Consider the following 27912-nt stretch of genomic DNA (forward strand, 5'->3'; position numbering starts at 1 on the left):
GTAGATCAGATTTCTAAGTGTTCTCTGAATAGGATAAAACTCCTGGTGGTTTATTAGGGAAGCTCAACAAGTTAAAGAATATCTACTTTATTGAAAATGCTAGTGTGTCTTCCCTTATGTGTTTATAATTAGGGTCAGAAAAATAATTCTGSTAAAATAAAAAATAAGCCACAGACAGAGATAATTTAAATGTTTTTACTTCCTAATTGTAGTCTGAAGCCTAGGATAAAACATARTTTCAGAAATTTGCTGAGAATGTCTAGAGGCTTTCCCTAGCATTGATGTTTGCACACATGTGACCTTCTGTGCATCATATGTGGCGGTTTGGGGTTTGATGTCTGTAGGCTTACAGGCTCCAGGATTGCCACGAAGGGAAGGGATCATGGGGTGCAGTTTTAATACACGTGGCAATTGTTTTTCTTCCCACCCCACCAGATGAAAATGTATGTAGTTGCAGAATGCACTGGTACTTTTCTTGTGTGGCACAGTCAAAACAAAAATCAGCAAAAACCCAAYATATCAGCAACAAACTAAACTCAAACCCTGCGTAGTAGAGGCACAAGATGTGSTAAAAAGGTTACCCTTGAGGCTGGGCTCAGGGTACAGATTTGGCTTGGCAGAGATGATTTCAGCATCTCTTTGTACACTGCTACAAATTAGATTTTCCCCATCCTCTGAGCTGGAGGAAATGGTCCAGCTTTGGGCTGGGAGCTGTGTAGCCTTATCAGGTATAAGATGCAGACTGCAGAAAGCAAACAGCTCTGCAGTTCCAGACTTGAGCTTTGTAGCTCTCAGCCTCAGTAAAGTCAGATTGCACCCAGCCCTGTCTGTTATGATGGTCAAACAGCATGCCAGCAACACTGGCTGCTTTAGGGAGACGTTTGTCTTGTTTTTCTTCATCCCTGTGCTTTACATATTTCCCCACCACAGAGTTAGCACTGGTCCTGTGTGCCCGTTGGTTTGTACACTTGTAAAACTTGATTTTTGTATCTGTGCAAATGATTTCTACCCTTCTACAACGGAGACATCCTCAATTCATGAAGTGTTTACTCTTGTATGGTAAATTTCAATATATTTCTGTGTGTTCCATAAGATCCTATCTGCTTCTGCTGTCTCCTGGGTATCCCAGAAGTCTCTCAGAAGGAAAAGTTTGTGATACTTAGGCTGTGGCCTAATTGCTGATGGTTTGGGTCTCTTGTGTGGGTTTTTGAATCTGATGTCTTACATATTTTCTGGAATGAGACTCTCATTAGGATGACCAGATCATACGTGGCAGATTTTTTTCAGACTGATGAGTGAATCAGATGATTCTAAGTTTACATGGAGCTGTGAGCTGCAAAGCATTTGATGCTAGAAGCGGACTCCAAAGTAGATGCTGCAATGCCTTGAAAAATCAACAACTACTAGCTAGGATGTATAAACTATGTGTAGATTAAGTGTAGCYGTTCATGTTCAAGGGGGAGGAATAAAAAGTAGTTTCCACTCCCATTTCCTGTTTTCTGCCAGTTTTATGTTTTCCTGAAGTTTCCACTGTTCGAACTGAAATCAYGAAGTCTAGACTCTGCACAAAAGATAAACTTTGGCTTTGTTGGCTTGAGTATAAGAGGCACTGGGGGATGGGWGGCAGGTTGTGGGAAAGACTGACGCTTTTAAGATTGAATAGCAGAAGCAGAAATTATTTTTACAGTAAAGTGTTTGGTTACATGGGTGGAGTTTTTTTAAAACTGACTTCCAGCAGTTCACCAGCACCCTCCAAAATGCAGGGGGTGGGCAGAGCCTACCCATGGGCAGCTCTGCTCCTCCCTGACCACAGGAGAGCAGGAGGCAGAGGACATGTGGCCGTGCTGCTTACCTTGTTACCTGGCGTCTGGGCAAACACAGTCGGTAAACAGACTTCTCCTGTCCTGGTGTATTTACTCAGGGTGGGGGGATTTGTGATTCCAGTTGTAAACTTTAATTGCACATTTCCAGACTTTTTAAGTGCGTAGCTGTCATAACTTTCTGTTAAATAAGTTTTTCATCATCAAGCTTTGCACTGGTGCTCAGCAGACAATAACAATAAAATAATGCTTTTCAAAAGTGGTTTCCTCTGTAAAGATGTAATGTSTCTGGAAGCCTGCAGAGCAGCACAAATGGAAATAAAAGCTAGAATTTTGTTCAAATACATGCAGAAGCACCTGAGTGAGGTGCCGCAAGTGCTAGATGCATTCTAGGGACATTAGTGTGTGTCTGGCAAAGACTGCCTGGTCATAATGTCCAAAGGCATCGCTAAAAATTACTTAGAGCAAATGTGTGCTGACTTAATACAGTGACATGTTTTGGAACAAAGATGACATGCAATGGAATTTTCTGCCCCATATTGAAAATGAGGTGAATTTCATCAACATCTTTAGTTTACAATAAATTTTGTTTTTCAATTTCTTTTAGGTGATGGAAACAGAGAAATCTCAAGATCCAGCTTGTGCAGAAGCATCCAAAGGAAACAATCAGAGTTCAACTTTGGCAAGTGGCATACTGAAATACAGGAGTCGGTCCCAAGGTAAAGCTGGGCTGATAGAAGATAGCAATAGTAGATTTTTTAATGTTGTGTATTTATTTTAGCTCTCTAAAAGTGAGATAGCATTCCTTTGAGATCATATTAGTTTATTTTGGAAGGAAAATCCCATCTATAAGATAATTGCATTCAGCCTCCTGAGCTGAACTATTGTAGGAACAGAAATACTATGCAAGCCTTTAGAAGCATCTTTCTTTTTTTTTGTTTCTTTCTCTTTTTTTAAAAATGTTTTTGATCATTTGCATTGTCTGTATATTATAGGGTGCTCTGATCAAAAYGCCATTATAGTGTCTTAATCCCCAGATTTTCTGTTCCTTTGTCCCCGAGTMTAAACTGTAGCCTCTGAGCAGAGCTTGATCACGTTCTCACCCCTAATRCTTTCTGAGGCTCCCTTCCTTCCTGTGTTCACCTTAATTTTCAATTACTAAAGTATTTTTAGCATCCTCCAGGGAGGTCCTCTGCCTGTAGCCCCTGAGGCTATAAGTTGGTGGCTCACTGGGGATTCATACCCTGTTCCCATGAATGCTGATGCCCTTGGGCTGTGGGTGAGCCTGGAGCATCCACTAGCCTGGACTGCAGCATGAGAAGGGATGATGTGTGTGGAGRCAGGCAGAAAACACAGAATTACAACTGTTCTTTTAGAAAAAGAGAGGTAGAAGTGATGGGAAAGGGTTAGTTKTAGGTGCCAGGGAGTGAAGGAATGCCAGGATGCCGAGTCCTGCCAAGATTGCTGTGCTGTCTGTGTGCAGCAGCAGCAGCCTGTGTGCCGGGGGAAGCGGAGTTGAAAAGCTGAGGTAATTTCAGAGCCCAGAGCAGGGAACAGGTTTAAATTGCACTCTAGGCAGTGAGTACAAATTCTGCCTATGGATGCATCAGCAGAATTGCTTTCATGCTGAGTGAAAAAAAAAACAGCTGCCCCAGCTCTGTGCTCCATCCTTCCCTGGCACTGGCAATGATRCTTGCACAGCCTCAAGGCAAGGAGGTGACAGAAAATGTGTTTGGAGCTCTCCTGGRCAAATTTGCAGTGCATCTACCTCAGCCCATGACTCCCTGTTCCTGGAGTTCAGATAGGGCAGTGAGGATGGAAGGAAATCAGAGCTGTKGCTCTCTGTGGCAGCTCCAGCATAGGATTGGTTTGAAGTAATCTTATAACCTTATCATGAAATCCAGCTTGTGGGAATTTGGTGGGTGTCTTGGGTTTTCATCTGTAAAACAGGGGTTAATGGCCCTCCCCTGTGTGGTGGGGAAATGACAAAGATAAACGTGCAGGAGCTGTTGTGACTGGGGATTCTGCAGGGACTGTGCAGAAAATGAGAACTGGAGGAGCCCTGGTGTGAGGAGCTGGATACTCTGTGGCTAATTACAGGATGTCCTTTAATACAAATAATTCTGTTTCTTATGTGAACTCTGCACTCCTCTCTTTAAGACAACTAGGATTGTTGCCAAAAGGAAAGAAAATAGCATTTTGGGCACATTTTTACTTTTTCCATTCCAGAAAAAAATTTCCTCAAAGTGACATGACACCTCCAGAAATGAATACTGCTGCAGTGTCAGGTCTTTTAATTTTAAATACATGAAGCTTGAGAGCTTAGTGCACTGGCAAGTGCCATTGGGTGTGAACAGATGAATTTCTTTCCTGTCCCTGAGCTACTGACTCAATTATCTTCTGCTTTTCCTTAATATGAYGAGTTCAGTATCACTGAAAGATTGCAGAAAACCTTTGACAGCAGGAAAAGTTCTTGGTTGAGTGTGATCAAAACTGSTTTCTAACTGCCTAGCTGGGAGCTGCATAGCATTGTTTTAAGGCATTTTAAGTTGGGATTTGCAGGAGGTGATTACTGCCTGCTGGTGAGAGAGGTTAAAGCAGCTCTCAGATGTTTGCTGGATGTGTTTCTGTGGCTTCCTGTAGGTGCCGGATCCCGCTTGGAGTCTGTGGGAGAAGACGATGAGCTGACGGTGGAAAATGGTGAATCAAATTATGAAATAGCGGTGAAATATTCCCGGGGTGGAAGAAAGCACTCTCTGCCCCAGCAGCTGGAGTCAGCAGGAGCCAGACAGGTGAGCGAAAGGCAGAGCTGGCTGTGAGCACCTCRCTGTGCTCAGTCCTGTGGCACCTGAAGGGAGCTCAGAGAAGTGAGCGAGGGTCATGGAACATCATGGGGCTGAAACCCGGCCTGGACACCAAAATGGGATGTGTTGGCGACCTGTGGAGAACTTCTTTGAGCATCATGAACGGGAGTACTGCTTGCAGTGCCCACAAAGTCCTAAGGCTGTTCATCTTAGAAGTTGCAGTTCTAGAGATCTGAGGACTTCTAACAAAAAAATCCTAATGCTCTTTAATTATTTTAAAATGTGGGGMTTTCCCTTCTCCTATCCTTTCTCCTTTCTTTTTAGCAGATAAGGACTTGACTATATCATGAGGTTACCTTTAATCTTTTTAATTTAAATTGTGACTGATACATTTCAAAACTATTCTACTGTGCAAAATGTGAGAAAATTACTGTGGTAAGATTCACTTTGACTGCAGTGAGCTGGGGTTTCATCCCTTGAACATTTCTCTGAATATATCTCTAAGATGCTGCATCCCTCTTCCCTGACACATGCAATTTTCCCAGTATGACATCCCCAGTATCTGTGCCAAGCAATCAGAACAATTATCCTCGTTTGTTGATGTTAGGACTACCATATCGTGAAGAAATCTACCCGGTCCTTCAGTGCTGCCCAAGTGGAATCTCCATGGAGACTGACCCAGCCATCCATCATTTCCAACATCGTCCTGATGAAAGGGCAAGGCAAGGTGAGGATTTCTGCATGTTTCTCACATGTAGCAAGGGCTGGCATTTAAGAGGTGTCTCCTGTACTTCCAGCCGGTCTTGAGGTAGCCAGTAATAATGCTAATGATAAACATAAATTTATGTTTCCAAACATAAATGCCAAAGTTGCACCTGCAAAACACAGGGGACGTGWTATTCGTGTCATGCACTTGACACAGGGTGGCTTTCATTTTGGTTTGGTGCATTTCGCCATTACTGAGATATCAATTATTAATAATGGGTCTCTAAATATGTATGCTTATGCAAAGTCAGTGCAGCTACAGAACAGTATCTGTTYGCATGTATATTTATGGAGAAGCATATTTTCCCTCTGTGGAATCTGGATACATTTTTTAAAAAGATAAATTACTGCAAATTAAGTGTTAAACCCAAAGACAGGTTCCTGGTTGATTGCTTCTCTGACAGCACTGAATTCCAGGCGCAAAAAGTCCTCTTCTCTCCCCCARTAATGTGTTTACACACTTGCTAGATACCAGCTGGCTGAATGCTAAGGAAAAACAGATAAGCATTAACCCAGGTGTATATTGTTTTCCCTAATCAAATCCACACKAGTATTGGAGCTGTCATTTAAATATGCTAAAAATATGCATGTCCTTTTGTGAAATACTCTTTRAAGTCATCAGATGGATTTGTTTTGTTTTAAGAAGACTTGTTTTGACTTTCAAGCTCAAATAYAAAACTAGTTCCTTTTTGTGCTTTATGTTTAGCAAAGAATTAGAAATACTGAGTTCTGTGGGTAGACTGACTCAGAGTTGCTTTAACTTTTCTTGTTTTAGGAGGTTCAGTTTTTTCTTGACAAACAAATATTTCTTTGTTTTACCAGTACTTGTTTTTTAACCCTGTTTTCCTCATAAAATTACATTATTTCTCCCCCTGAGATGAGCCACCCTCTCCTGCCTTATTGCATTTCCTAAGTTTTAGGAAGCAGGTGGGAGAATGCAGACTCTAGTGATCATGAGCCACCTAAAACAGCTGCCATTTTGTGTGCCTTCCACCCACATTTTGTGTGCTCTCCTCTGTTAGGGATTGCATTTTGTGCAATTTGTGCAGTAGCACTCACTTTATTATCCCTGTGCAGGCCTGAGACTTGAAGCATTTTTCCACAAAATTGTGGTGTTGGTGGCTGGGAGCCAGCTGGTAGGTGGTGGCCTTTAGTTTCTCCTCTGTAGGTAGATCTGCAAGGGGTGGTTTCCTGCTGTGGAATGGCATCGCTTGTCTGGGAAGGTGGGCAAGTGCAGGAACTCTGAACTTTGCAGACATATTTCTCCCCACCCACCCATGGAGCCTTGGGGGGACCTACTGTGTCTGGGCATGGGAGTGCCAGGAGTTGCCTGCTTTCTGTAGGTTGATTTGCTTTTTATTAATTGCACAGGATTGAACAGTTAGTGCAGTTTTTTATGCTGCACAAGGAAGCTAAGTTGCTTCCTTTCCAGAATTCAGTAACATCCAATTACAAGAAGCTTGTAACTGTGCTGGGCTTGCTGTATATTCACATAGTGAAACAAAAGGTCTGATTGTTGTGTTGGATCGTAAGCACAGTGCTTGCCCTGGCAGCATCTCTCAGCTGGAGAGCACTGCCCAAGGCAATAATAATGTCCATGGCTTCAGATCATTAAAGCACAACAGTTTTTGCACAGTGGTGGACTTCCCTTGTCCACCTGGTGAGTGCCTTTTCTCTTTATTCTCTAAAATTCATGTTCAGGAGTAACAAGGGGGAAAATATAAGAAAGGGTTGTGGATCAAGGAAGTGATTTGTCCTGGAAATAACTCAGCAGAAGTGGGGGAGGTTCATTCTGCTGTGTTCATCAGTCCTCTGGTCAGCTTTGTAAGATGGTCCCATAGCCAGCTGGGTTAGTGCAGGGGTAAGAGCTAATGAATGGAGCCCTGGGGAATCTATTGATCTAGATTTATCTAAATACAACGTGATATATGTCTCCAGAATAATTAAAAATGTACATGTGAGTGGTAGCCCGCACATGCCATTCCCCTTTCAGATGCATTCCTGACATTGCAGCACTGACCTTATGTCATGTTCTGAAGCTTTTCTTCTTCCTGAGGAAATGTAGGATCTGTGACATAAGAGAAGCCTATAGTTAATCCTGGATATAAATCTCAGGGGTAGGAATCAACTGTCTCTTAATTTAAAAGGAATGTGTTGCTGTTTCTAAAATGAGAAAGCCATTGACATGGTGTTTTGAAAAAAACCAAAATAATCTCCAAGTGGAATTTTTGCTGTATCACCTTAGGGTGCCTGCTGCTTCTTTTTGGGCTGATGAATGTGTTGATAATAGAGTGAAAGTAAATGAGGGGATGGAAGGAGAGAGTAAGGTGGCACTGCAGTTCATGAGAAAGTTTTAGGTTTTGATCTTTGCCTTGTCTTACAGGCTACTGGCAGTCTTTCTCACACAGGTGATAATAAGGTAAGGTGCTAGCTGTGTGTCTTCTCTCTTATCTGTAGGGCCTTGGATTCAGCATTGTGGGAGGTCAGGATTCTGCTCGTGGACGCATGGGGATTTTTGTGAAGACTATATTCCCAAATGGAGCAGCGGCTGCTGATGGAAGGCTTAAAGAAGGTATGGTAGAGAGAATGCAATTTCATATAAAGGACCACAGTGGGATATTATTTCAGTCCAGGAGGAAAATTCAAGTACAGCTATTAGGCACCTGGCCAGCAGCRAAAGGCTGTGGAAAATGTAACATACTCTGTTTGTTCATCTTGTGGACGATCCTTCATAGCAATTAACTTGATTATATTGCCTGTTGAGAAGGAGAAAGTGCAGCGTAGTGGTGGCCACTTTGTTTTCCCATTTCTCTTTCAAGAACTTTATTTGTCCAAACAGTAAGCTTCAATTCCTCAGCTGGAGAGGGTCAGTGACAGCAGGGAAATATAGAAAGCAAACAACATCCAGCTCAAAGATACTGTTCTGAGGAGTTGTTTGGGGACATGTTTGGGAGATGCTGGTGTCATTTAGGAGCTTCCTGGTGTCATTTTGACAGGACAAGTAAGAGTCATAATCAGAAAAAAAAAAGAAGGAAGGATAGGATTGGCAGTAAGATCACTGTGGTTAGAGAAGGAGATGTAATTAGATTTTATTAATGCTTTTCCAGTCTTGGTGTCTGAGCTGAATGCATAGCCTACTCTGTGTGCCTCACCCTGGTCTGAGTGCTGTGTCAGACAGACTCTTAACACACTGTTGACAATACAGAGTGACCACAAGTTTAGAGTGGTGGTTTACAATGCTTCTGCAGGGGTTATGTTACTTTTCTTCCACGGAAAGCTGCTCCTGTGTTACTTCTCTCAAGCTGCTCCTGTGTTTCTTCTCTCCTCATATCATCATTACCCTCTTTACGGCTTATCACACTCGTTGTATTTGAGGCTGCGTTTTGTGCCAACTCTCACACTTGCTGCCAGGGGGAAGCTCGCATCCCTGCATCATAGGTTGTGCACTTGCCGTGGGAAGCCAATAAGTAGCAGCTGTCCCATAAACCCGGCAGTCATCTGCAGGCTATTCATAGCTTGCAAACTCTTTTTTTTTTTTTTTTTTTTTTTTTTTACTGAGGCTAGGAAAAGAGAGGAGGGGTAGACTTAGCTGATGATATTGCCTCGTGTAATCTTGCACAGACACAAGTAAAATTGCAGGAAGTGGATCTGGATCATGCTGACCCTTCTTTTGATGAAAGGTGGATAGCACAGCTGGGTTTAAGTAGTAAGACCCAGAGCCTGGAAGCTGGTAGAAATCTGACAGAACATGTTCCTTGAGGTGAAAAAGACATTTGCTATCACAGCGTGTGGGCTATATGCTTCTTCTACACATTTGCTTTCTGCACATGGATGCAAGGTTAGTTTTCTCCAAACAGGCTTTGAAGTGATGTGCTGTAGTGTTTCACTTAGTTCCTCATTTCTCCTGTTAATGCTTACAAAAGAAAGGCTGTTTTATAGTACATTTGGACTTGGTGTCATAATCATCTATTTTCAGACTTTAGTTAAAATCCATAGCATTTTCAGCTTGTTTGTGAGTATGGGAATGCCAAGTTAAGAATCTCTGCTGAAGAGCAGTTTTTATTCTGGTCATTCATCACTAATAACTTGTAGAGACATTAGYACAAGTGAAACTAAATGGAGAACAATAAAAGACTTTTTACTGAATAGTTAACTGGAATCCTCAAAGCAGTGGATCACCTCATGTTCAAGAAAGATGTTTTAAATCTTTATAGTCTCTGTATTGCTGACTTAATTTTTTGTATCTGTTTACCAGGGGATGAAATCCTAGAAGTTAATGGAGAGTCTCTACAAGGACTGACCCATCAGGAGGCCATCCAGAGGTTTAAGGTAACATGGGCGTAGCAATTGGAGAGATTCACACTCCTCTTCATTCGTTGCCATCTCTCCCCCTCAGCTTGACACTGGCACTGCCACAGCGCTGTGTACAGGTTTAGTGACTAATGTTGGTCACCTTACTGCGGTTCTGTGCTGTCTCTGCAGCAACTCAAGAAGGGAGTGGTGACGCTGACGGTGCGCACGCGGCTGCGCAGCCCCAGCCTCACRCCCTGCGTCACCCCCACCTTGCTGAGCCGCTCCAGCTCCCCCAGTTCCAGCACCAGCGTGCCCATCCCCGGCCTCGAGGAGCCCGATGGCGCCTCCTCCAGCCGCAAAGGACCTGGCCCCAAGGACAGGATCGTCATGGATGTGACACTTAACAAAGGTATGGGTCCATCGAAATGGACAACAAATCGTGATTTCTTAGGGAAACCTTTGGAAATAAGCTAGAAACTCTTATATCTGGTGCACCCACGGATTCGATCTTGAACCACAGGATGGGGGAGGAAATACCTTCTAATGCAAAAACTTCTGAAGAGTTCCCCTTTCTGCATTTTGCTGCTCCAGCATCAGCAACCTTTTACGGGAAGCAGTCAGTGTTGATGCTGCCAAGAGATGGAGGCTGTGAGATACCAGGCAGTATGTAAATCAGTCTCTTGGCAGACCAAGTGGCCATGCCCTTCTCTTAAAGGGTATCTCCGAGAAAGGCAAAGTGCAAGAGTGTTGAAAAGTTCCTAGATGACCTATTTGGACTCCTCTGTGAGGGCTGCTCTCATTATTAATAATTGGTCATTATAAACTTAAAGCATCTGTTACATGTGCTAGACAAGTATGCCTATTTTTAAGGTTTAAACTATAGTGATTTTAAAGGTTGGATTCAATATTTTGAGAAAGAATATAAGAGAGAGAGAGAATGTACAGTCATTCCTACTTTAGGGATGTTGTTACCTGAAGGAGAGCAAAGGTGAAAGCAGACAGAGGTGATCGTTAAACCAGAGATAGTGCCTTACCTTCCTTTGTGCTTCTTTTGTTGAGGAATGCCATACAGATATTTAACAAAAGAGAGTAATACAATTGTAAGGATCTTCCATTCTCCTGTTTTCTGCCATTCTTCCATTTTTCATAATTTTAAATGGCATTTTGATTGAATTGTTGCCCCTATTCCTTTTTGTCCTGGACCAGATCAGACCTTGTGCAACATTTCCAGGAGGTTCCCACGATGCACAGAGTATTTTCTGAGAGTGATGAATCTCAGAAAAAAGTCAGAATCAGCTATTTTCAATCCTGATTTCCACTTGTTGGTCTTGGCTTCCTGACTGCACCTAAGGCCAGCCCTGAAACAATAACACGAGTCCTGAGCTCGGATGGGATATGGGAACACAAACACTTATGTGTCCTGTGTGATTACAATCTTCAACATTTCTTTGTCCTTGTTTTTCACAGAGCCAGGGGTTGGGCTCGGCATTGGTGCCTGTTGTCTCACGCTGGAAAACAGTTCTCCCGGGATATACATTCACAGCCTGGCCCCAGGATCAGTAGCTAAAATGGATGGCAGATTAAGGTTAGTTAAAGCAGAAACATGCTGGAGTGGTTTTATAATAAAATCAATTGAGACTTTGTTTTCAACCAATTGGTTGATGTAGCAGGGAGGAGATTTGTACTTAAAAATTCACCAAAAAGAAAACATTTAAATAAAGACATTCTAAAGTCATATTAAATACCCAAGAAATATTATTCTGTGTTCTGGAAACGGCATGRTCGTTAAGGTCTGGGTTGTTTTTTTTTTTTAATTCTCTACACTGAGAAAGCTGAGCTTAATAGCACCCTTTGAAAAAGGGGAACAGCAAGAAGTGCAGCCTCATGCTTTTTTTGTTAGAGCTGCAGCTGGAGACCCTAGACTTGAAGRAAATTTGCAGAGCTCTGCTAGAAGCTCTGTCACCTGAAACTCCCCTAAAAAGAGCTGGGGTAGATGTTCTTACAGCTGCCTGTGTCTGTGGCTGCAGCAGTGATTTTTGCCCTCAGTCTGGCAGGATTGCTGCGGGCTCATCCGCCTGCCTCACTCTGTCATGGTGTTGGGATGTCTTCGGGAAGCAATCATTCCCAGGGTTCCCTTGTGCTTTACACTGGATTAACTGACTTGCTTTTCCTCTTGTGGAGGCTTCATTTTTGAAAACCATTGAGGAAACCTTCCCACTTTCTGTGTACTTGCATAAATGCTGGTGAGCCCTGGAAGCATGGCTCCAGAGGGGAGGCTGTGCTGAACACATGCTGGCACTGTGTGATCCACTTTGAATGTGTGGTGCAGAGAAGCTGAGCAAATGCCTTGCTTTCACATGGCTAGAGAGAGAGTGCCTTCTGTTTCCTTTGCTCACTAGGAAAACTGCAGAAGAGAAATTTGATTTCTTGGAATAAGGGAAGAAGATAATTTTATGGTCGCATTGCTGCCAAAACCCTTGAAAGTTCCTATCATATAGAAATGTCTATAGGAGACAGCATTTAATGGTAAATTGCTTTCTTGTAGGCCCCTTTGGAAAACATTGCAGTGCTGGTTATGTCTGTATGTAACAGCTGTATTGTATATTAGGTTTACGTGATTGATTATATCCAGGCACATTTCCCAGATTTTTAGCTTGCTTCTTTGAGACATTGCTTCTGTTGTCCCATCAGCAATTTATGGCTTCGTAGGCCAAGACTTACAGGATGGTTTTGATTTTTGGAAAATGCCATTAATCAAATGCTGGCTTTGCTATGCCAGGGGAAGTTCGAATCCAGCTCCTCTGTATCTGAGCTCCCCCTCTCAGTCATGTGGCTGTGACTCCTTTTGTGTAAGTCTAAAGGATGGGCAGAGCAGTGGCATGATTGCRCAGCTGATAGGTCGCTCTTTGCTTTCTTGAGCCTGTGCCAGAATTTCAGGTTACTGAATTGCAATTGTTATGTTGCCTTTGGTGTGTGCACTCACAGTGCAAGCACAATGTCATTGTCACAAGTAGCCCAACATAAGCCAGCAGTAGTAGATTCTTTGAAAGAAGAATCTTGTTCAAAGCAAATGTTTCAGGAATTATGGAGAATGCTTTAATGATATCCCTATCTGATTATACTTCCTTTTGAGTAGTTCCAGATGTCTGAGCACCATAAGCAAGAGTTAAGAAACTGGGAAAACAAACTTAAACAATCATGGACTCATGGAACAGTTGGGGTTGGAAGAGATGTTAAAGATCATCTTGTTTCAAACCCCTTGCCATGGGCAGGGAACCTTCCACTAGATCAGGTTACTCAAAGCTCCATCCAGTCTGGCCTCAAACACATCCAGAACTTCTCTGGGCAACCTGTTCAGTGCCTCACCACCCTGACAGTAAAGAATTTTTTCTTAATATTCTCATCTAATCCTGCCATCTTTCAGTTTAAGGCATCTAATCCTGCCATCTTTTCAGCCATACTCCTTGTCTATCACTACACACCCTTGTAAATCACACAATGTGTTTTTCTTTCAGGGGAGTTTTTTGTTTTTAATGGGTTCTATATGTTAATTTTTAGCAAATACAGGCTTACCTAGTTCAATTTTTTACTGGAGTAATTTCATAAACTCCTATCTAAATAATGAATTTCTTATCAGTGTTTCTGTTAAGTAGTTCAATATGGTGTGAAGGAACAGCCCGTCTGAATCTCATTTTTCCTTTTCTGTGCTCAGTAAGTATCTAAATACAGAACTGGAATTGAAGCTTGCTTTCACCCAGGTCCAAATGCAGCCAGTTTTCTTGGTTGGTTTAACGGAGTTTTTCTGCACTGACAATAAGTGCAGAAGGGATCTCTGAGCCTCCCTCATGAGCTCAACAGAACTTAAACCATCCACATCACTGGGAGCAGCAGCGAGACTGGCTTCTTGGAAAGACACATCTTTTCTGGAACACTACTTGCATCTTTGAAAAATCTTGTCCATCCATTTAAAGTACACATTTTCTGCATGAAAGGTGCCTCTAATTAGGTGACTCCGTGTCTCTCTGCAGCCGGGGTGACCAGATTCTGGAGGCGGATTCTGTGAGCCTGCGTCATGCGGCATTAAGTGAAGCCTACGCGATCCTGAGTGAGTGTGGACCAGGCCCCGTCAGCCTAATCATTAGTCGTCATCCTAACCCAAAGGTGAGGAGAAAATGGGTCAGTATCTGGGTTGTTGTTGTCTGGCACTGTGATTTAAGTATTGCTGTCGGAAAAAGAGAAAATTAAGAAAATGGCTTTTTCTCTCTATGGTATGTATTGTGCAAGATGTCAGGATCGTAATGATGCTTCCCAGTTTTGTAAGTCATAGCAATGCTGGACTATCCCTGCTGCTTTTCACTTAGTCACCCACTGATCAAATGCGATTTTCCTGGAACTGCTTGAATGAAGTGTTCCCATCTTTCTTGGCACTTGGATGAAGTAGCAACACAAATACAGCACAAGACATCTACCTCCTGAAAGTTATTTTGCAGTTACTTTGTCTTTGAGTAGAATATCATTTAGGCCAGGAATATAAGTTCAATTCAACAGCTTGAATTGATCAACTACAATAAAGTAAAATCTATCCAAAGATCAAAGTTTTCCTTCAGGAATTAAAACGTGAGAATTTGGAGTGTACTGCTACTGAATCCATGCAAGGTCAATTTGGAAATAAGGCCATATTTACAAAGTAAGTGTTCTCAAGCATTTTTTAAAAATTGATGATAGAAGATGAAAGCCTATTAGCCAAGCTATAGGGAATAACAGCTTCTTTTATTTCAATATTTCAAAGAATTTCATGAGTGTATGAAACCTTCCTGTTTAAACAGGAATGAAGCTGTGAAAATATTTGCATTWGTGTGTCCAGAAAACTCTGACTTTTGAACTCGTAACTACAAATGGAGGCTTTAATAAAGTCGTATCTCAGAGAACTCAGGTTAATTATTTTGTAATTAATCGTGTATTTTCTGCTAAATAAAATATACAATCAACAAATAGGGGTCTACTTGCCAGAGTTTATTATCTTTGCTGGAAGGCCTTGTGCTGCTAGAAAGAGACAGGCTGTGGTTCTGTTAAAGGTAAGCACAGAGAGGGTAAGAATTGGGCTTATAGCCTAAGATAACTGTATTTTTGGTGAGTCTGTGTGCTGAACTAAMTGAATGGCTCAATGTGACTGCATTATTAAGGCATACAGACTTTTGGGGGAGTCTGYAAGTAGCATGGAATAAAAACACCACACTGCAGAGCCTGCCTTTCGCATCTATCTTTCTTGCTACACTGGGGTCTTGAAAGCTGATGAATGACTTAACCTAGTGTCTGCTGAAAGGATGAACTGAATTAAGCTAATTGCTTGCTATTACTCAGTAACAGAGGAAAACTATTAAGTGGCTCCTATTACAGTTTTCCATAAGTGATATTTAAGATGACAACAAGGCCATTGCCAAGAAATGTATGAAAAGCTAAAAGTTGAGCTTGAGAGACCCTAAGTATTGAATCCATAATCCAGGAGGTATTGAATCYATAATCTCTCATAGCTGGATCTCTGGAGGATGTCCATAAGGGAACCCGTATTTGTTGTTGTTGTGTTGCTGTCATCCATTTTCTGAAAGCACTGGGGGATTGATAGATAAGTACAGCTATTTTATCTCRTTTTATTTGCTCTTAATAATACCCCAGCATTCAGACTGGAGTTAGGAATAAGTTTGTCCCTTTTCATTTTGAAYTGTCTGAGCCATAAAGGATGCTAAACATCAAAGAGTTTGCAGAAGCATGGATTTTTGGTTTTACTCTTGGGATGTGTTTTACCAAAAGGTTTTTGTTAAGGCCATGGATCATAGTCTAAGGATTTGGTCCATATCCTGCAGTAACTCCCTGTGCYTCAGGAGCCCAGGGACTTTTGGTTTGCTGTAAGGTCATGACACAGGCTGGAAACGGAGATGTGTTTTTATAAAGGTTCATGTTGTTTTGAACATTTTATGTCTAATTTCTTACTTTATAACACAAAAGGTCCACAGTACATTTTGCTGCTGAATATGTTTGCTTTAGTGTTTTCATGTACTTCCAAAAGAAATACCACAGCATTTTCTTTCTTCTTGTTATTCTGAGTGAATATGGCATTTATGCTTTGTTTCAACTGCTGAGTTTGCTTCGGAATCTCTCAAATCTTCATGGTTCAGGAAGACTCAAGTTTGGAGTCTCTATTTATGCTGAATTTTAATTCATGTAAAGCAATGTGCATAGAAAGTATTTTTGACAGAATTAATATGCTTTCTTAAATATGTATTCCTGCAGACTAGTTGTTCCTGTATAAAATTACATGTTTTCCACTAATAAGAATTAACCGTATGGCAGTAATTAAGGGCTAAATTAGCAAATATGGTAAACCAGTATTTATTCTTAAACCAGAGGAACATTAATTACCTATTATTGAGTTAGGTTTTCTTTTTAAAAGCAAGGAGAAACGAAAATTAAAAAGACAGCTAATATTATGGGAAGTCTGGTATTCTTCCGGTATGTTAAGTGTGGAATAGCATAATTTTTTGATGTATGCTTGTACAAAGCAGCCTTTGTCTATTTTAAAGTCATATTTTCTTGACAAATCAATATACAGCTCTTAATTGAGTTAAAATTGTGCTATAATAGGTTAATTTGATTTCTTTAAGTCTGAGGCTGTTTTATTTGTTTGTATTGTGTGGCACTTGGATGCAGTCTTCCTGCAGCTGGCAGGCTTCTGGATTCTGCAGGAAAGTGGCATCGAGAGTCTGAGYCAGGGGACAAGGACTTAGAAGCCCTCAGCTAGGTCTTCTTTATTGCATCTTTAAAAATAGTGGCTCATATGAAATGAATCATGTACTTGTGATAAGTGGTAAGACTCTTGTAATTTTGTGTACCCTGTTTGAGCTTTATCTTCTTCCCTACTTGAGGTTTCGGAGCAGGAAATGGATGAAGCAATCGCACGTACTACCCATCGAGAGAGCAAGGATGCCAGCTCCTCTCACGTCACAGGTAGTGACATGCTCTCTTCTCTGGTGTCTGTCCTTTAACAGATGGAGGAACATTTAAGGCCATTCTCTGAGGTTCCCCACATTAGTATTTTGAGAACTCTCAAAACAGAACAGTGTCATCACTCCGTCCACTGCAGAAATTTTAGCACAAATATCTAGTTCAGATGGATTAGCTCTGCAGCTTATGTTATTTCCTATTTCATTAGGCTGCCATGACCTGAAAGCAGGGTTTTCAAGTGCTGGTTGCTCTCAACTTTTCTCAAGATGAGAGGAAGCGCAATGTTCCAGTAGGAACGTTATAGGGAAAGAACAGGAGGGATCTACTCCATCTGTGTACACTTGCCCTTATCAAAGGCAAAAAAAAATCACACATAGTATAGTGACCATTTGAGAAAGTCCAGGTGTTGCATGCTGGACTAAATGTTTTAACACCATTTTAATCTTTAAAGTCATGACACAGTATATGCTCTGGCATCTGTGTGTTGTGTATGAACTCCAGACCTAGCACTTCCTAAAATCTGGCAGATGAAAGCAAGCTCTTGGCAATGGCGGAGTGACCAATATGATGGCTTTCAGGCAGAAATGTTAGATTTGTTATGATACCCTTTATGTGTGTGTCAGCTAAGACTGACTTTGAAGCTGATCTTGCAAGTGGCTGCTGATTTTTGAGGTTGCCCCTAGTCAGCAGCACGCTCCAACAGGTGGGGAAGACCATCTCCTGCTCATCTCTTTCTTACAGCACTGCCCTGGGCCTGGCTGTTATAACATGTGTGAATGGTAACATTCCATCTGATCTGAGGGAGAGCTTGTGAAATATTAAATTAATCTCACTTTAGGAAAACAATTCACATAATAAATAAGTGGGATTAAATACAGCCACAAGCTCAAAAGGTGAATGGTTGTATGGACCTCAACCTTTTTTTGGCATCTAACTAATCTGTGTTTAACAGGAGCTGTACAAAAAAGTCCATCTCCTAGTGTGAAGGCCAAACAAGGAGAGACCTCATCTCCCCTCAGCTGGACTATGAAACGCTTCTTGGAGCCAGCGAGCCGGGTAAAAGGATTCAATACAATAAAGTCTGCTTCAAATTCAGCTTTTACTGAAGCTCTTGTTTGGACAAGGGCTGTATGCTCCTTCCCTGCCACATGGGCTTCATAAAAGGGTTTGTTTCTTGTGTCACATATTTAARCTGTGTCAGCAGCAAACTCCTGTTTGTTTGACTATATCTTTTGGGCATGATGTGTGGAGCATGGCAGAGAAGTGCACCTCCTGCACTTCCAAGGCACCCCTGCTCTGTGGGACATAGACACAAAGTTAGCAAGAGAGTCCTGACAGTGGGCAGAAGGCTGAGACAAAGTCCCTCTATTTAGCCACTGTGCTGGAAAAAATCTTTTGTGCCTGGGAAAGCCAAGGAAGCCATAGACACTGTYGACAAAGGTACAAAGCCTTCCCTTTGCTCAGTGTAGAATGTGTATAAAGGGAACTATAAAAGTGAATGCTTTCATCCCTTGTTTCTGCACTGAACCACACCTGCAAAGTAGTGGGATTTGGAATTCTTTTTAATTTATTTTATTTGCTAAAAATGTGTTGATGTGCAGTGTTTCAGCCATCCAGTTTCAACAGCTTGGCTGCCAATACACCAGTAGGACCTCTATTTTAAAAATTGACTCGGCAACGTGAGTGGAGTGTGTGGTGCTCACGTGCAGACAGGGACTTGAAGTATGGATGACAGCTGGTCACCAGGGTCACTTCTCTTCAGCAGGGATCCGTCAGCTCTGAGGCAGAGCTTTCCCAGTACTTCTCCCACGATGGGACGAGCCACCTCCCCTTCTCTGATGCTGTACCCGGCTCGTGTGATGAAGAGCAGCTCCGTCACAAGAACAGGAACAGTTTGTTGGACGATGGTTCTCTTCTTCCTGGCAACCTGAGTAAGTGATGAAATTGTGTCTGGTCTCTGGATTAATGCGGGGAGAGTCACTGAGCACTGGGTTCCTGTACAGGAGAGCTCTGGTGGTCCCTGTACTGGTAAGAAATGCCAGGCAGTGTAGTGCAAATTGGTGCTGATCACATGAAATTCTGGAAAATTGAAGGAATTTACAACAATCAACAGAAGTGCCTGTTTCCATGGTATTTTGTTCAAATGCTGTTCTGATAATGTGAAAATTACTTTGATTGGTTCAGATAAAACTAGATTGACAGCACAGCATTTATTTTCAAATCTTAYTTATTACATTTATGGAAAAGTGTTCATAGCTGTCTCAAAAGCTTCAAAATGGCACGCACAGCAGTGGAAAACAAACAAATGTGCAATTTTACATCAGATATTTTGCATGTGTGTCTTTCTCCCCACAGTAATGGGCTGAAAGAACCTTACTGTCCTTACTGACATGCACCTGATCTCAAATTCAAAGGATATATTTATTCTCCCTTTTTTGTGGTTCTCAAGTAATTCCTTTGTCTACAGCTTATTTTCTCTGGAAATTATTTCATGTTTGAAACCATTTTACATTTCTAGCTAGCCGCCAAACAAAGCAAAACAAAATAACTTCCTAAGAAATAAGATGCAGTTCTTTCTAAGAAGGTTGTGGAAAGTGTTCTTGAGTTTGTTAGTTGTTAGTTTGAAACTGATTGTTGAGTGCTTAAGCCTTTGTTCAAGAAAACAGYTTTTACTCTCTGTAAGTTAATGCAGGAGTCCTGACCGTAGATTTAAGTAAAATATGAAAGAAAATCTGTTGTTCAAACTAAAATGAACCACTTGAATTTGCATCCCTTTCTTCTTTGAGTCATAGTCATAATTTAGAAATAAACTGCAAATAGGACTAGATGTGCCAATGAACTGACTTTGGGAATTACCTATAAATTGTAGTGCTAGCTGCAGTCCCTCTTGATGTTTACTGTAATTAGAGGGAGGACATGAAAAGCCTGGTTTTTGCTTTGTGAAGAGGAGTTACGTTCCCCTGCAAACAGAGCCACATGTATTCTGCTGTAGTGAGGTGCCTGGTGTTAAAAATCATCCATAAGTACAGCTAAAGTATAACTTCTTTTTTCCTAGCTGCTAGAGATGCGGGAGTGACAAAAGCRAATGGATTGGCTTCTCCAGCTGGTGGGAGGTCATCTGGCCATCACAACAAGCACATGGAGTCTGTCCGACCCGGCATCCTCAGCGAAAGCCCCAAATCTGCCCGCAGCCCCTTTCACCGACAGAGGAGGGTTGTTTTCTATGATGGTGACGCCAGTGATGATGACGAAGGTTCCCACTTACACAGGAGCCAGAGGGCCAAAAGCCAGGAAGATGCTGGCATAGTTGTTACAACCTCATCTGTAGAAATCGATGAGGAAAGCCAGGACAGTGAGTCATCGAGATACAGTAGCATGGAGACATCTTCCCCTATCTTCAGCAACTCTGTGGAGCCTGCAGACAGCACACTGGAGCAAATTGAATCTCCTTTTTTCCCCATCATAGCATTCGATTACTCAAGTGTGCCTGAAGTTCGTCTTGGTAGCCTGAGTTTGAGGGAGCTCCGGGAAGCACAACTTGAATCCAAGAGATCGCCAAAACTGGAGCACAGGGCAGTCACCAGAGTGAAAAGCATGATGAGCACTGAGTGCCGAAGCCTTCAGAGGCACAGGACGGAGGAGCATGGCTCTTACAACAAGCCTGTTGCCAGGATGCTCCCTCACAGCAAGAAGTGTGAAACATCTGATGCAGCTGGACAGGGCCAGGTTGAAGTTGTCACTCTGGTTCGCAATGAGCATGAGTCATTTGGCTTGGATTTGGAAATCCAAGCCATGCCCTTGAAGGTTGTCGTCACAGGGATGCGGCCAGGTGGACCAGCAGAAATGGTAATTTGTATTTTGAGTTGCCTTATTGTAGTGTGGTTTCCCACTGCAGCAGTGATGATGATGATGATTATTGTTATTATTAAGCAAGTRGTCTGTTGAGAGTAAGTGCAACTGAAGTGTTTGTCCTTGCTGSGCAAAATGTCTCACCCTTGTTTTTCTGGACTGCTGCTGAACGAAATGTTTCTGATTCAGATGTGCACCTCAGCTAATTCTAAACTTAAAGAGGCAGGATGCAGATCCACTGAGATCAAGAGGTCTCTTCACCCCTTGCAATTGCAGTTTTGAAGGAATGCAATTTTTGTATTTATTATTTTTTAACTACATGCAAAGACAAAATAAGTATATGCTGTGGTAACAAATGTTTGTTATGYTTTACTATTCTATAGGCACAGGTCCCCATATTACAGGGATCTGGAGCCRAGAGGCTTTAGGTACTGGCCAGGTTTGCCAAGAGCCATGGTAGTACCAGTAACTCATTGCTCTTCTGYATCTCATACATGCCCATTCCACACAGATACGTCCCTTATGCTGGCTGTGGAATTGCTAGATGCAGAAGTGCAAAAAGTATAATACCCTGTTTTACAAACCTGGCTGTAGCATTTTTAATCTTATTAGTGGCCACTAGAATAAGAGAGGATATGGCATAACAGTTTGAATGGAGCTGTGAGATCTGGGATTTGAGGTTTTTTCCTGCCTTTTTCTAAGACTTAYTTTGAAGTGTCTAGAAACATATTTAAACTTTTACCTTAAGAGCTGAGCTCATGTCTGTTTAGTGGTTTAAGAGAATTCTACCTGAGGAGTAGCTCATGCATGGAATTAAAAAAAATTACAGTGTTCCAGTCCTGAAGAARCTAGGGCTGATCTATCCCATTTCATTTAACTAAGAGGGCTATATCCTCCATCCTGATACTCATCTCTCAGTGAAACCAGCAGCTCTTTTGACCTTCCTGTTTCAAATTCATCTTTAATTCTCCTCCTGGCAAAAGCACAGTCTGCTCTTTATTTATATGCTGGCAAACTGGCAGCAGTGGTACCTGTGCTCCGCAGTGACGTGAAATAAAGGATGTAGCTCTTAAGTTATTAATTGCTTCCCTGCAGTCTTTGCCCCTGTGGCAGGGCTTCTGATGTGTATTTATAATTTCCTCGAATCTCTCATTGCATCAGGGATCAATGGGCAAGATGGCTGTGGGAGATGAGATTACCACCATCAACAGCATCCCCGTCAGTAAGATGACGTACGAGGAAATCTGCTTGCTTATGCAGTGTCTTCCCACATCCGTAACCTTGGAGATCCAGAAGGCAGCATCAGGTGAGAAAGTGGTTTTGCTTTTGTACCATTTATACTGGGTACCAGGGAAGAAAATGTCCTTGGATCAGCTRTCTGACCTTCAGCTGTCCCAGTTTTCCATATGCATTCAGAGAAGAACTGGGGGAGACAGTGGTGAGCCAAGCAAAGCACTTCATCATCAAACCAGGCTTCACGGTCCTCTCTAGCACCATGACAAGGGGAGAAAACCTTCTCCTGTAGGTTCCTCCTGCCAGTGTTTGCAGAGGCCTGAGTCATTTCACGCAGTCCTGGAGCTAAAATGGCAGTGAGCCCTGTCCTGACCACTCATTTTATTGCTGTGCCTGTTCATTAAATATATTGACCCTTGAKAATCAAATCTCTATCTCTCTCTTAAATCTAAAGTTCTAGTAAGGTTTTTATGAATGGACAATAAGACATTAAAAGCCTCTTTTCTTTCTTTCTTTCCTTCCTTCCCTTTTATGTGCCAGAACTCCCTAAAGTGCAGGAAGATGAAACAGAAAACCCAAGAAAATAAAAATCTTATAAAAATGTTTATTTGCATGTTTCATTACATAAAGTTTTCTAGTGTGAGTTGAAATGTTTGATACCTGCTTGCTTTCTGCTCAGGGCTGATTTATGCTGCTACAGCAATATATGAATCCCCACAGACTGTACAAATTATGTGGTGTGGAAATAAGTGTTTGAAAAAGAAAAGCATACTTTTCAAATTCAGGAAGAACATAATATTTTGCTTTGTTCTAGTTTATGATCTTCTTTGTGTACCTAGTAATACCTGGGAATCTAAAGTGCTTCCAGATGCTTGACTTCTATTTGTTCTTTGAGGAATTCCAGACTTGGCAGAATCTTGTTCTTGTTTCCTTAGATTGCTGTGGCTTTTCAAACTAATAGCATGTGTGTAAGGACACATTGGTACTACTTTGTCAGGCACTTCTTCTGCTTCACCATTCCCCTGTCCCACAGGCAGAAAAGGTAGTGTCTCCATAGTGTGATCCACCATGCTGAAACAGGGCAATACTTCAAATTCTAACCTGGCTGCTTCAGATTGCTCTCCTGAGGTGTTTTTCCTTTGTTGACTGCAGGAGGAGTTAACACTTCTTAACATGGATACCTAAGTTAAGTGATGTGGATAATCCTTCAGGATTGTGCCAGAAGTACAGAGATGTGCAGGCACATTTGAATGAGCAGGAAAGGATGCTGACACTGAATAAGCTTTCCTTCTCCATACACTTTCTGGGCCACATTTCATAGTAACTGGCCTCTGGAAGGCAGCTTGAATGCAGTTGCATGTCTCAGAAGCATTGTGGAGAGGTGGAATTTGGTGCTTAGGGCGAAGTGCTGAAAACTGAAAATGTGAAGAAAAAAAGGATGAGCAGGAATGTGTCAGTGCAGCAGTGACAAAGACCTCAGTGTGCTGTCCAGGTATGGGTTAAACATATCCTGGAGGCAAGGAGAGGTCTGTGCCAGACATGCAGAAAAGCCCATGTGCTTAATGTGTGCATAACATCACTCATGTGTGTCACATTGAACACCTGCAGAAGTGGCRAGGGGGTCAGAGCCAAGTTATTTATGCACACTATTTATGTCACTGTATTACCTGGTCACCTTTGCTATGTCAGGGCTTTCTGTGCTCTTTGGAGTCTCTGTTGGAGACTTCAGTGATCAAACAGGTGATGAGAAGCARCGCTGCTCAGCGTGACTTACTGCATGCTGACACTTTGGTAGCTGGCTGCTTGACTGCTGCAATTTCAAAGATGAGAGTTAAACAGATCATGACTACTCACCTTGGATAAGTGGATTGCTCCCTTCTGTGCACTACTCAAATACACAGGGTTATGATTAATTTGAGTTGTTGTAAACATCATTACAGAGGAGGAGGTGTGTCAAGCAAAATGAAAACATGTAGTCTATGTGGGTGTCTATTTTTGTAATAAAACCTGGTGTTTTCTGTGTCACTTCTTATATTTGACAGGATTTTCCTTTTTTCTTTTTTCTTTTTTTTATCATGATGCAGCTGTCAGCAGATTTACAAACCTCATCCTGTCTCCAGGGATAGACACTCAAAACCAGGCCAATGTCAACAGCGTCCTCACAACGGAGGAAGAACGGAGTGCTGGGAAGCGAGAAAGAGCAGGTCTGCAGGCCGCTGGCGGCGGCTGCGCGGTGGAGAGAGCAACACTGCCGCCTGATGCCACGAGCAGGGACACGCACAGAGGTACCACGAAGGGCAGCCGTGATGAGGAGTGCACGGCCATCCCCGTCACCGACATTGATGACCTGCTCAGCCAGATGGGCGCCCCTGAGAGCAGGGCCTCGCGCACCCCCTCGCGTGCAGAAAGTCCCCTCCGAGATGAGTACACCACCATGTGCTGCTGTGGCACTGATGAAGGCTGTCCYGGGTCTGAGCCACGAGCAGCCAAGGGGGAGCTGCTGGAAAAAACTGTGAATTGTGGAGCTAATGCACAAGGGGTTTTGGGGCTATCTGTGTTGGACTCCATTAACACAGGCAAACTTTTTACTGTGAATAAAAACTCTTTAAATAACTATTCTAGGAATTTCAGCAGTTTAAATGAGGATGAGTTGCCTGCAGCAAAMTCTCTGGAAGGTAAGAGAAGTGACCCGTTTCCAAAGTCGATGTATGGGGCTGCAGAGGATTCTCACTCRGATGCAGAGTCCGTCACAGAAGCCTTTGACAGTGCTAGTGAGGTGCTGCTTGGGCAATGTGCTGCTGCTACTGCCCCTACAGGCTGTACTGCAACAGAGTCAGATGAGGAGCAAATTGAGATCTGTTGCATGAACGATGAGCCGCAAAAGCCCGCACAGGAGCTGCATCTCACCTCTGGAAGAAGCTCATCCTCACTGTCCCAGCTGCACCCTTACAATAGCAAAGTTTTGCAAAATAAGGGCTGTGAAATGTGTGGGTCCCTGGAAAGAAGCATCAACAAACTAGGTTTAGAAGATCATGGTGGTCCCACTGCRTGTCCCTCAGAGTGTCCAGATGTGTCCTCTGCATCCCTGTGTTCTCCTTCCTCAATTTTCCTGCCAGAAAAAGACATCCTAAAGAATTCAGTCAGTATCCCTGAAGTTTACTCTTTCTGTAACAATGGTGCCTTACGTACAGAACAGATGGATTTGGGGAACAGTAATGAACATAAGAAATGCTGTGAATCCATTGATGAAAAAGGGTCTCTGCACTGCAAAAAGACAAGCTTTTGCTCTGCTAGAAATGTCAGTGTCTTGGAGAACAACTTGTTTGAGAAAGAAGGATGTCATGATGAACAGAGATCCAAATCTGAAAGTGAAACAGTGGTTGATGACTGTAACCATGCTGTTAATTACTGCTTGGTGAAGAAAGAAACCAGCAGTTTGTCCARCTTGTCTAAAACAGACAGCAATCACATGAATGCGTCGTCAACAAGAGGAATATCACTCAGGTCACCCTTTCCCACTAGATCTAAAGATCCAAAGGCTAATGCAACTCATGACTTGCCAGGAAAAAATGAGAAAAATAATTCTGGGACTTCAGGAAGGACTTCAAATGGAAAAGTCCAAAGCTCAGGCACAAATCACTGCAAAGGAGCTGCAGTAACGCACAGCCCATCCTCACAGAAAAAATCCTGTCAGGAGTCTAAAGGAACGGCACAAAAAAGTATAATGGACACCCTTTTAAATAATCAGAAATCTAAAACAGGACCAAAGCTAAAAGGGTTCACCATCAAAAGCAAAACAAAGATGAACTCAGATTCTTCTGGCATCAATCCTACCAAAGTCAACGGGGCTGATCAGAAAAGGGCTTCTGTTTCTCCACAACTGTCCCCCAAACTCTTGGGAAAGAAAACACCWTTGTCCCGTAATTCACCTACAAACTCAGATCCTGGAAAGAGCATTTCAGCAGCCTCAAAAACTCTGAAATCAGAGCTAGAAAATACACCATCTCTGGTAATTTCTGAAGATTCACTTCTGCCTCTCCTAAATGGCAGCAGCAGTCCAACCACAAGTGAAATTAAATGTGGCTGTGGGGAGCTGTCATGGGGAAAGCCAAAAGAGAAGCARGTTTCCATGCAGGCTATGATGTGTCAGGGTAAGGGTGCTAAGGTGGATGATTTCAGAGCCAGAGACAGTCAGTCCATAGTCACTTCACCACCTCAGGGGACACCAAAAGTTGAATATGTGAAAGGGAGGACTGATAACCCTGGAACCGGCCTGAACACAACCAAGAGCATCTATAGTGCAGATGACCTCAGGCAATTAGATCTGCAAAATGTAGGAATGTCTGCTGGAGCCTCCTCTTCTTCACTGGGGTCCCCCTCAGCTCAGCAGGAGCAGCTGGAAGGGCAGGAGATCCAGCGGACTTTCATTGAGGTGAAGCTTTCCTCCTCATCATCCCCTTCYTCCTCGTCCTCTGCCTCTTCCTCACCAGCATCATTTTTGCGGCTGCCATTGCTGGAAAAAACAGAAGAAGTGAATGTGGAAGTGCCTCGGCTGACCGATGAGGTGGGGACCATGCAGTATTTCTCAAAAGCAGATGCTGCTGGAGACAGACATCTCTGTGGCTTGTCGAAACCTGTGACAAGGACCTACTCAATGCCATCCCAGTTATCGGGTCACTTGAGGGAAGACTGCCACGTTGCAGAGGGTCACCCTGTGCAAGGCCCCCGGGGCCAGACTGCAGAGGAAAAATACCCACAGGCAGCAGCGGGGATGTTAAAGATGGTTCACCTGAATCTGCCGAATAGCCAGAGTGGAAGGGAGCAGGTGTATGCCTCCAAAAGTGCCCAGAAGGTCCATGGCACCTCCCCCTCAGCCAGTGACATCAGCTACCCCACTGCTGACAAACTGAGAAACTTCAGGAGGAATTACTATTACTATGAGCTGAACTGGCCACATGAGCCGATATCATCCTTCTCTGTCAAACAGAGGATCAAATCCTTTGAAAACCTAGCAAATTTTGACCGGCCCATCGTGAAGGCCATCGATATATGCTCGGCTGCAAGGCTGCCTCTCGCCAGGAGATCGTGTGGCGGGTTGGCCACCACATCCAGCCCTGCCGAGGCACCGTGGGCACTGCGGCGCAGCTTCAGCTCCTACGGCGGCAGCCCCAGCCCAGCCAACGCCGCAGCCAAGTCTCCCCCCAGCAGAGAGCCGGTGCGTGTGGCCGAGGGTGGCAGAGGGGACGGAAAGCCCCAGCGGAGCGAGGAGGACGGAGCTGGGGCAGACGTGGTCGCCTTCCCCGCCTCGGCCTCGCAGGTGCGCCGCAGCCGRGGCCTGGGGCGGCCGCTGCTGTCGCGCTCCAGGCTGCGGGAGCTGAGAGCCCTCAGCATGCCTGACCTGGACAAGCTGTGCGGGGAGGGCTTCTCGGGGCCGCCGCAGCCCGGCTGCTTCAAGACAGAGCTGGAAATCACGCCCCGCAGAGCCCTCGGCACGGCTGCCCAGAGCGGGCCAGCACCGGCAGCCCGCTGCAGCCCCGCGGAGCCGGGTGCGATGGGAATGGGAGCCTGCAGCCCCCGGGACAGCGGCTCAGGAACACCGGGATCCGCCTCGGATGATGACGGGCCCCATGGCAGCTCTCTGGATAGGGGCAACAGCTGGTCCATCAGGTTGGTGTCAGATTTGCTATTGTAGCACTGTTTCAACCCTGCCCCGGGCAAAGCTTCTGCTGTGCCACAGATCTGCCCCAAAGCACGTTTCAGCTGTGGCCCCACCCTGCYGTCCCCTCACAATTTGGGGTACCATTCATGCTCTTGATACCTTGGAGCCACGTGCTGCTCTGTCTTGGCTCCYCTACAATATGAAACATTTTATCCTGGCATGGCTGGGCTCCTGTTCTGTGTCCCCTCTAACTGATTTTGGTCAGTTTTTGGCCATGTTACAGCACAGCAGTAGTGGTGGAGGGGAGGCTGCACAGCACTGGCTGCCAGCACAGCCTGTGGTGACAAACGAGCTTKTTGTCCTGCCAGAAGCAGTCTTCAGATGTAGCTGTCTCCTATTAATGTCTGTTACTAAAACTATTAGGGAAGGATAAGGGGAAGAGAACAGGGACTGTTTTACAGAGTTATTCTTAAATAATCTTATCTGCCTC

General features: G+C 43.5%; 1 protein-coding gene across 1 annotated transcript in view; it reads left to right on the top strand.

Annotated features, from left to right (window-relative positions):
- Positions 1 to 27912, top strand: part of LOC130575578 (PDZ domain-containing protein 2-like) — a 55358-nt gene that overhangs the window by 13254 nt on the left and 14192 nt on the right. Inside the window, exons 4-17 of the mRNA XM_057369550.1 lie at positions 2428 to 2539; positions 4464 to 4612; positions 5232 to 5351; positions 7847 to 7961; positions 9645 to 9718; positions 9872 to 10091; positions 11150 to 11267; positions 13711 to 13843; positions 16603 to 16684; positions 17634 to 17737; positions 18447 to 18612; positions 19737 to 20527; positions 21692 to 21836; positions 23848 to 27430. Of these exons, the coding sequence (XP_057225533.1) occupies positions 2428 to 2539; positions 4464 to 4612; positions 5232 to 5351; positions 7847 to 7961; positions 9645 to 9718; positions 9872 to 10091; positions 11150 to 11267; positions 13711 to 13843; positions 16603 to 16684; positions 17634 to 17737; positions 18447 to 18612; positions 19737 to 20527; positions 21692 to 21836; positions 23848 to 27430 (5912 nt within the window). The remainder of the gene's footprint in view (positions 1 to 2427; positions 2540 to 4463; positions 4613 to 5231; positions 5352 to 7846; positions 7962 to 9644; positions 9719 to 9871; positions 10092 to 11149; positions 11268 to 13710; positions 13844 to 16602; positions 16685 to 17633; positions 17738 to 18446; positions 18613 to 19736; positions 20528 to 21691; positions 21837 to 23847; positions 27431 to 27912) is intronic.

The sequence above is a fragment of the Malurus melanocephalus genome, unplaced genomic scaffold, assembly GCF_030028575.1.
Source record: "Malurus melanocephalus ecotype Western Australia unplaced genomic scaffold, MMel_1.1 scaffold_113, whole genome shotgun sequence".
In the NCBI taxonomy this organism is placed as follows: Eukaryota; Metazoa; Chordata; class Aves; order Passeriformes; family Maluridae; genus Malurus; species Malurus melanocephalus.